Source organism: Parasteatoda tepidariorum, chromosome 4 (assembly GCF_982258835.1).
Source record: "Parasteatoda tepidariorum strain Cologne lab strain chromosome 4, Ptep-v5.0, whole genome shotgun sequence".
Taxonomy (NCBI): domain Eukaryota; kingdom Metazoa; phylum Arthropoda; class Arachnida; order Araneae; family Theridiidae; genus Parasteatoda; species Parasteatoda tepidariorum.
Genome location: NC_141758.1, coordinates 576,372 through 586,463, shown reverse-complemented (window position 1 = coordinate 586,463; position 10,092 = coordinate 576,372). Strand labels below are relative to the sequence as shown.

Sequence of the window (10,092 nt, the reverse complement as noted above, 5' to 3'; positions counted from 1 at the left end):
TGAATGAGACCCGTCTTACATAGCAGGAATTTTTCTACTAGGATGGAGTCAGCATATCGTGTTTGAAGAGTCGGTATAAGTCGTGAACCAGAGACTAACAGAGGCTATATCAACGATACATATATTCTCTTGATTATATCTGTTTAAAACTAAATTAAAATTTTAAAATTTTTTTCTAAGATTTCAGCATTTGCATAGGTTTTTTGTAGTGGAAAATACGACTTCGATATTCTCGTATGAAACCAGTTGTGCAAACATTCTAAAATATTCGCAAAGTGTCTACCGGACAATAACTGAATAAACATACGTCAGTAAAAAATGTATGCAAACTTGAAAACGAAATGCCGGTGGCAGCCACAGCTGTACCCATTTTTGGTATGGTAACCGACAAATAGCGCTAACTTCATAACAGTTCATATGGTTCGGTAGTTCATCTTGCAATCAATTTTTTTTTCAGATCGGATTTTGAATTTCAAAGTTCTTATACTAGTTCCCACGATTAGAGATTAAAAAAAAAAAAAGATCACTCGTCATATCAGTTTGAAATGCTGCGTGCATTAATTTCTGAGCTTTCATTCATTCATTGCGTGATGATGTCATTGCTTAAAACAAGATTTATTCAATGCCATAAAAATTTGAAAAGAGAAAAAGTTGTTGAGTAACCGATTCCCTTTTTCAAATCCTCACTCTTTGGACTTTCCTTCCTTTGTTCGCCTTTGTTTCCTGTCCGCCGCGGTTTTCATTTATTCGAAAGGATCGCCGAGTTCTACTGCCAGTGAGAAAGTCACTCAGTGACTTCCTCTTGTTGACCCAATAAAGGTGAGCAATTAATATTCAATTCTTAAATACTCTTTCTCTCTTCCATTTAGTTTAATATTCAGGTAGAACCACGAAACCCCACGGGAGACCTTATTTTCTTTTCTCCCCCCACCCCACATTTTTAATTTATGTTTCGTTTCAACTTCAATGTAACTTTTTTTCATTGGTTTCCTTCGTGAAATATTTTGTTAAATTGGGAAGTTGGGAATTATTAAATCATTGAACTTACAGCCGTGGACCTATCACCAACAAACGTATATTTAATATTTTTGTTCGTGTGATGCAGAGGTCACCATTTCTGCTGTTGTCCAAATGATCAACAGTAACAAATTTTGTTACCTTTCAGCCCCATTCCTCTATTTTTATTGAAATTTTTTAGGCAAATTTTAAACTGCATGTCATTTTCCCTACGTGTCTGGTAAATTACATTGTGTGTTTATAACACCTTGAATTGCAACTATATGTTGTAACATTTTGTAAACACTCAAATTTTCTGGTTTAATAACATGATTTCCTCGTCTTTAACCTTTTGAGATCTAGGACTTTAAATAATGGCAGAAAATGAGATCTTTGCTTCGAAGTATATCGTTTAGAAAAAAATAAGCTCATTTACAATTTTTTAAGGAATTTAATTAATTAAATTTCATTAATTAAAGATAATTGAAACTAATAAATATTTTCAATCTCTATCTCTACGTAAAATTGTTTTAGAACTTTTTACATGTTATTATAGTGTTCGGTTACGAAACAAAAATATCTCATGAAACTGTCAGGAAGGTTTCTTGAATTGAATTTCTTAAAATGTTTCGTTGCAATAAAAAATTCCGATTAATGAGTATATAGCCGAATACATTTTTATCAAATATTATTTGTCATAAAACTGTTTTCAATTGAATTTCTTAAAATGTTTCATTGCAATAAAAATTCCGATTAATGAGTATATAGCCGAATACATTTTTGCATAGACTTGTGAAAACATAAAAATAGAAAAAAATTATAAAGTATTGTTCCTAATTAATAAATTAAACGTTGTTCATTATTTAACTCATTTTCATATTCACCGAAATGTACGAATCTTACTATGTTTTCTCTATTAAAATCTTTAATTGAGAAAAATTTAAGTTATCATTTTGAAAAATTTAATTTTTTTCTGATACATATTTCTTTATAATTTACAATAAACTTTTCAATGTTAATAAGAAGAAATTGGCGGTCCAACATTTGTGAAATCAACATCAATGTATTTGCATTTCTATCCTATTCATCAATGAATAAAGCAATTCATTCAATGAATACTTCACAGTAAATGAATTTTGGTAATTATGATTTAATTTTTAGCAATCAGTATTTTTGCAAATCATTTACCTCACTTTTATTTAAAATTTTCCTCAATTATTTCAATGACATTCATTATTTCTTAATGAGATGTAGCTGTAACGGTTTTGTATTATGCTCTGAACTACACTATTCGTTTCACATAATTAGTTATTAAATAATAACATCACGGTCATTTTTTTCCTTCCAAACAATAGCATTAATGGATTAAAAAAGTAACAAAATTTATGCTTTAACGTGGTTGAATTGAAACATTTCTGGTTTTCTCTCTAATGTTTCGTTATTTCAAACAGTGTGTAATGGATTGAAACACACTGAAAAAACATTTACATAAAGATCAGGGGGGAGGGAGCAAAATGTTTTCCTAATTCTAAATGAAATTGAGCTATATGTGAAGATGTTATAGCTAGTCAAATGAATTTGTAAAACCAAAGTAAAATTGAAATCAATTTCAAACTCGTTTGACGAAACGTTTTTCATCTCTTGATTTTTTTTTCCAGACCGTGATCACTCAGCCAATGAGAAATTTATTTTTAAAATGAGTTTTCAAAAATTATTATCTAAATGGACGGTTGAGGGAAAACCTCTACAATACACATATTTGCCCCAATTCTTACAATTAATTCTAAGATGCTCCTCTTTGTGTTTCAATTTATATCATTGAAAAAAAGTGGCTTTAAGAATAAATGAAAGTTCTCGTTTGTTGCTTACTGAATTTCGCAGAAAATTAGAAAAACGACATTACCTATTTCTCTTAGATAAATGACAATAATAAAATAATTGTGCCATCACTAAAAAGAAAGAAAAAAATACTTAAAAGTTTATTTTTTAAAAAAAGAAGCCTCTTAGGGTTGAGCCGACATTTAAATAAAGAAGAGCCATTAAAGTTCTAACCATTCGAAGCACGTCTAAAGTGAAATCATTTTTTTTCGTTTTTCTATTTTTTGAAATATAATATAATGAAGTAATAATATGTTTATATAGGACATTAACAAATTCAAAATATTTCTCCTCCTCACAGTGACATTCATAATCGAATACATTTTTCCTTCCTAAATTTTTGCTTATATCATTATAATTAGAACTTAAAAATTCAATACTAAAAGGCATAAAATTTATACCCATTTACCATATACATAATTATTTTACATACATAATTTTAACAGTGTTATAATTAATACTTTAGATATAGTAGGAGATATTGATTTAAGACTACAAAAGGAAAATTACTACTTGATTTTATAGAAAACAATTTTGCCATATGGGCTAAGCGATACCTTCGATTTGTGTTTTGTTCTTTATTTTCTTTAAATTTTATTTTCTGCTTTTTGCTTTCAATGTTTCATTTCTTATATATTTTTTATTTAATGTGTTCTATTTTTATTTCAGTTTTTTTTAGTGCTCTTCACAGTATTGTATTGATATACTTTGCTTAGGCTTTATTGATACAATATTAGAAAGCACTTCCTTTTGCGGATATAATCGTGTGAGCTGATGAAGGTATTATATCTTTTCATTATTTTGTTTTGCAGCTTTTTACTACATTTTTGAAAAAATAAACTAAAAGAATTTTTTTAAAAAACATATTTAATTTTAGTAATTTTTCTTCTTATCTTTTCATTAATCTATATTATTTTCCGTGTTTTGTCTATACTTTTAACTTATTTTAGGAGTTTTGTCTACTTGCAGCGTATGCGCAGTAAATAAAACTTATTGATTTTTTAAATTTTTTCTCTCTTTTTTTTCTTTTTATCCTCTGTCTCTCTCTCTCTACATGTATATATATACATATATATAAATAATATATAAAGCGATCTAGAGGAACTCTGCCGTGACCTCTTCTTAGTAGGCACTGGGCCAAAAACCTCAAGATTTTTTTTTTTACGCCTGCTTCCTTCTCTGCTAATACTACGAATAAGCCCCAATTACTTTCCGTTCATTTATAACTTTCTAGGAAAAAAAAAGTTAACGAGTCATTCAATTCATTCAAAAACGTCATTCAATTTACTTTTGCTCATTGTTCTATCTTTTCACGGAGCAGATGGATTGAGACAAGATCTTATAATGAGGAATCTACTAATGGTCATCTTTGTGTCCGGCTTTCTGCCACCTGCTTTGTTGCTCGCACAGAGAAATGTTCTATTTGCTTCTCTCTATGATGATCAGAATCTGGCAACAAGAATCAACTGTCAGGTAAGTTATAATTTTATAATCTATTGCTGAATCAATTAGCACTTTATGAAAATAAATCAGAGCTCAGCCTATCTCAAACTGAAAACGAAAGGTTTTAATCACGATTTTCTCATCTTTTACCTTCTCAGGGACTTAGGGGGACAAAAACTATCATAGTAAAGGTTTTTATTTATTTATTTATTATTTATTTTAATTTTTTGTATTAGATTTTCAAAACGTAAGAGTCCAATTATATTTAATTTAGGCTTCATATTCTTTTAATTTGATGCTATATGTAAGACTAAAAATAAGGAAGTTATTCCTTTCCGTTTCTTTAAAAAAATTTTTTTACAGTTAAATTTGCTTACTTCAAACCCTGACTAACGAAACTCCGTGTGTAGCGAAGAAGTTTTCATAAAATAGCTTATTGCATGCTAAAAAATACAATTATAATAATAATTACAATAAAATTAACGAAGCCCTTTTCTTAATTTTTTTTAAAAACTATGTTATTGAAACTGTCAGAAATAGCTTGGAAGGTGACGTCTGAATGGCTGGCTCATATATATATATATATATATATATATATATATATATATATATATATATATATATATATATATATATATATATATATATATATATATATATATATATATATATATATATATAAATTGTCCTTTAAACGAAGAATGGCTTAAAGTTTTAGTTTTAAACATTTTACCGAGTTTACAAAAACAATAAAAGGCGCCACCAGTTTTAAGCATTTTCTATTTAATTTCTATGCTTTATAGCTTTAAAAATTTTCGATTTAGTACTCTGATTTAATGAGAGAATAACCTTGGTCAGTATATTTTCTTTAGTACGCAGTTTGGCTGTATTTTATTTATTTTTCTTATTCAAGTTTTTTTTCCAAACTTTTTTTTTCCTTGTGATTTACAGCTGTCTCACGAGAAGATCTTCAAATGATAACAGAATTGGAAGAAATGTAATAATGAACTTATAGACTTCTTCAGGTTTACTTGAATTAAAATCTATTCAATTTCCAGTTTTCAGACTGCTGGTGGGAAATTAAAATTTGACTTGAAATAACTAATTTTCCTCATTTTCAGTCCATTATCTATTTATACTCTTTCGGGTATTCATTTTTCCAAAAAATATCTGAAGTGATTGTCAAATGTATGCCTTAACGGACAATTTACTAAAATCGTTCAAGTTAGTAATATGGAAACACTCCTCTAGTTAATCTTATTAAAAATAGATGTAAAATTTTCTCGTCATAATGTTTTACAATTCTTTTGTTTTCAAGATCTAACGGTTGATTTTCATGAATTAGGTAGAAAACTAAACAAGAAAATTTGTTTTGATGAACAAAACTTGCTCAGTTTCAAATTGATATGAGATTTATACCTATCCAGAAGAAGCAAAATAGGGAATTTGATGGCATTTTTAATTAGCCATGGTTAGAAACATTTGCAATATATTTGTAAATGTTGCTGCGGTCATCGTTTCATTTCATGAATCGCTTTTTCCAATGAAAGATTCTGATTCTGTAATATCTCAAAGAATTCTTCAGTAAGGAAAAGCTACCAACAGAGGTAATTTTTTCTTTCCTAACTACTTGGGAATATAAATCCTTATAATTTTTAGGGTCAAAGATTTTTCCCGTTTAAGGGCAGTATTCAACTCTTGTTTCGTTCGCATTGTAAATGTAATCACTTTCTAAGAGGATGCCAGGGCTACTTCCCTCCTAAAGATTCTTCTAAAGTACTTAAAACCAGTATTTCGAAATTCACCCATTTTTCACCTGAATGATTGTCTTTAAATGGATTTTTCCTACCAGTTACCGTCATAACGTTAAAGACCTTAATAACATGATAATTTAGCGAATTATTGGCACGAAAGCCTGCAAAGAAATTTTCTATTCAAGCTTTTATTATTATATTTAGTCAGTAAACATAGTTTATTAAGGTGTCTAAGGTATGATGTAATAACTAATTACTACATTTATAAAGATAAATAATAAATAAATTATTATTATAATTCTTTAAATAAATTTAGCAATTAAATTTGCATTTTGAAATGGAATTGTTATAGGAACTATTCATACAATATTTAACTGAATTTTAGGTGTCCTCTACATCGCAGAACTACTAATTATCCATGTAAAATCATATTTCACACATACTGTTCATTCACTAGAAAATCTATTCCCAGTGATTGAACATGCCTGTTCCTTCACTGGTTAAAAGTTGTTTTTTGTATTTTTAACATAAGTTTGATGTATAATATAACTAAAGGCACAAGAAAATTAAAATCTTTCTTCTATTTTCCTTAACTTGAAAAAATCGCTGTGAAGGAACACTTGTTTATTCATTGATTTTTCATCATTTGGTAATCCAGTTAATAAACATCCCCTAATCTCTGTACTTGCTTATGTTATGATGCTTAAAATAAATAAAACGTAACTTCAATAACCATATTTTGAATTCTCTTTTTCGTAATGAGAAAAAAAAGCATTATTATATGCAATTAATTGTACTTTAAACGGATAACTACAAACACTGACCTTATAATTTTGTCAAAGAAACAAGGCGTTGAACAGATACTAACAAATTCAAAACTTTTTCCAGAGAAGACTCAAAGACTAGGTAACTCAATGCATTGTTAGATGACTTCCTATTGTTAGGTAGTAAGCTACTGTTACCAATCAATCTAAATTGAAACGTTTAAAATCTTATTTCTAAGAAATATCTATGAAATGTTCCTTCACTTGGGATGTGTTCCCTCACTGGTTGGTTTACCCTATATCGTCTTAATCTTGAAGGAAATTTCAAGAAGTGTTTCGCAAGTGTTTCACAGAACTATTTTGCCAACTATTTAATTAAATTTTAGCATTTTTAAAAATCTTGTTATTTACCCTTTTATGTTTATTATTTATTCTTTAATATACTAATCAATTTTTTTAGTACTTTAATTTAGGTTTTCCTTAAAGTAAAGTTCCTTTTTAAATTATAGTCAAGTTTTTTTTAAAAGAATCATTGTCTGCTAGCTAAGAATAAAACCTTGTTAAGAAATTAGAAACATTCCGCTGTTTAAAATTATTTAATGCAAAACACCTGATTATTTACTAAGCATACTATTTTTTTCGAAAAAAGAATATAAATAATTGATTGTCTTTTTTGTTGTTGTTGCTGTTTTGTTTTTTTGTTACTTGTGACTTCAACATAGATTATCTTAAATAGAGTTGATGTTTTATAAGTCACTACAAAGAGTATAAAGATACCGAACATAAAAAGCTGTCGAATACGTAGCCAACATTTTTAAGCGTCTTAAAATATCTGAGTATCCTAAATGTCGTCCTAACATCTTAGTTGTGAAATTAAATTTTTAATTATCTGACCACGTGTGATTCACTAATTATTTCATTATATCTTTTACTCTTTCTTTATGATACCAAGTAGATTTTTTCCCTGATAATATACTAAACTATTTTGTTTAATTTTTTACTTTAGCACGATTCCCAAGATATTATTATAGTATAATTTGTTATCAGGAAAATGCCTTATTTTGTTAAGCAGGAAATACTAAAAATTTAAATTTGTAAGAAGATTTTCGATCTTATTTTTTTAATAATAAAAAAATTAAAAAAACGTGGCAAGAAGGCTAACATACTTTTTACAGAAACTGTGAAAACCAATTTTTCCTATATTTCGTCAAAAGAGGATAAGAATGATATTGCACCAAGGGACCTACTCAATAATTTCGCTATTTCCAGAATGAAATCTGTTTGATCGAAGCATATTATTCCTTGAAAATTAAAACGAGGAAAAAATTATCTTTTTTATTTTATTATTATTATTTATTTAAGCTCATTCCATTTATTTAATGATAGCGGTATTAAGGTTAAGAATATGCGATGGAAGCCCCGTTTACTATTATACTATAAATGCATTAAATCATGTAGCTCGAATAATTTATTTTAAGCAAATTATTTAATAATTTTAAGCAAATAGGGGTGTAAAATATATGTAGAATAAACTTTGGAATCGATATATAATAAATACCTTTTCAAACAACGTGGAAACGCTAACTTGTTTGAAATAGTTGTCCTTGTAACTATTTAATTTCAATTCCTGGTGCTAGGAGACATTCAATTTTCACATTCGACTTTTGAAATTTCAATTGTAAACGGAATTTTTTCATGTCCTTAAATTAAAATGCAGCAAAACAAAAAATTGTACTGCATTGAGTTTTTTACAAAGTAGTGAATTATTATTTTTCTCAATCTTAGAACCTGTGCCTATAACTTATGTAAAACTTATTTTAGTATCGAGGGAAATAATTTAATATGTTGTGTAACTAAATGGATAATCCCAAGAAACTGAATCGAAAATATAAAAGCTTCATTGATTTAAAAAAATAATAGATGATAATAAAAATAGACATGTTTTGAGCGTCCAATAATAAAAGTCACAAGTTATTCAAGCCTGACAAGTCTTGAGAATGGGCGATTATACTTGAACGCTCGAAACGTGTCGACTTTTACTTCCCTCTTCATATGTTTTGAAGCCAGTTGAGTTTTTATCGTCAATTATACTGTTTTATATTTGGGTCTTGATCATTATTTTGATAAGGATTTTACACTCGTTAAAGTAATCATATGCATTTTAATTTCATGTGGTCTTTAAAAACGTATGAGTATCAATATTGTAAAAGTTATATTTAACTTAAAAATTAAAATTTTGAGTTAATAAAATTAAATATTTTATCTTTTAAGTTTTTGTGCCCCCATTTCAGTATTTTAAGGATCTTACGAGCTCTGTTTAAAAAGAGAGTATCATATATATATAAGAAAACAAAAATAATCATAGTAGCAGTATTTGGTGGTAAATGCAGCTTATCGTAATTGAAGAATATGCTGTGCGACATTTTATGGTCAATTTGCGAACGTAAGTTTCAGAATGTATCGAAACATGAGATGCTATTTGCTAATCATTTTTATACAAAGAAAACCATGTAACCTAGTAGAATGAAGCAATTTTCTAAACAATGAATCATACAATATGCAACATATTATTTCAATATCTTATTCTTAAACATAACATATTTCAATGTTTTTTAAATGCCACTAAACATTCAGCAATTCCTCGAGTTATAGAAAAAAGAAATATCGTAAATTATAGAAAACCTTGAGAATGTGCATTAGAATTACTATACAATCTACATTTTATTTTTCAAGGACTTTTTTTTTCTTCAAACTATCTTGCCTAGAAGATCCGATTAAAGCTGTAAAAATGATTATCCCCAAAATTTTGTATATAACCATAATAAGTTTTGTTAATTTGATTTTAGTATGAAATCCTCGAATAAATATAGCAAAAACAACATAATCTAAATAATATCAGATAAAAAGTTCATATATTTAAATTCTAAAAACTTAAAAAATCATAAATAATTTATAAATCGATTCAAATTTTCTTTATAAATAATAAAAAACTTTTTGCTTTTTGGACAGAAATCAGTTTAAAAATTGTTTATTGCCTAGAAACTTCGAGATATTTTTTATTAACAATTAATTTAACCTCTCCGAGCAATCACAAAAAATTATTTCAATTTTTGTACAGTCAGAGCTTGGTTGCCTAGCAACCTAGCAAAATTAAGCATTTCTCTTTTGAATTTGTCAATGGGTTATCTTAAGATATTTATTTGCGCAGGCGACTTTTTTGGTGGTTGTCTGGACTATCGCCAAATATGTAAACCTTC

At 27.7% G+C, this 10,092-nt stretch overlaps 1 protein-coding gene across 4 annotated transcripts in view; it reads left to right on the top strand.

The window, feature by feature from the left end:
- The first annotated feature begins 682 nt into the window (after window positions 1-682).
- LOC107442993 (uncharacterized) overlaps window positions 683-10,092 on the top strand; it is a 128,669-nt gene continuing 119,259 nt past the window's right edge. For 3 of the 4 annotated variants that reach the window (XM_087160496.1, XM_087160494.1, XM_087160497.1), the window contains exons 1-2: window positions 683-819; window positions 4,196-4,347. In XM_087160496.1, coding sequence (XP_087016622.1) covers window positions 4,219-4,347 — 129 coding nt within the window. In that variant the 5' untranslated portion in view covers window positions 683-819; window positions 4,196-4,218. Of the gene's footprint in view, window positions 820-3,543; window positions 3,655-4,195; window positions 4,348-10,092 lie in introns of all 4 variants that reach the window. The other variant, XM_087160495.1, reaches the window with a different exon arrangement.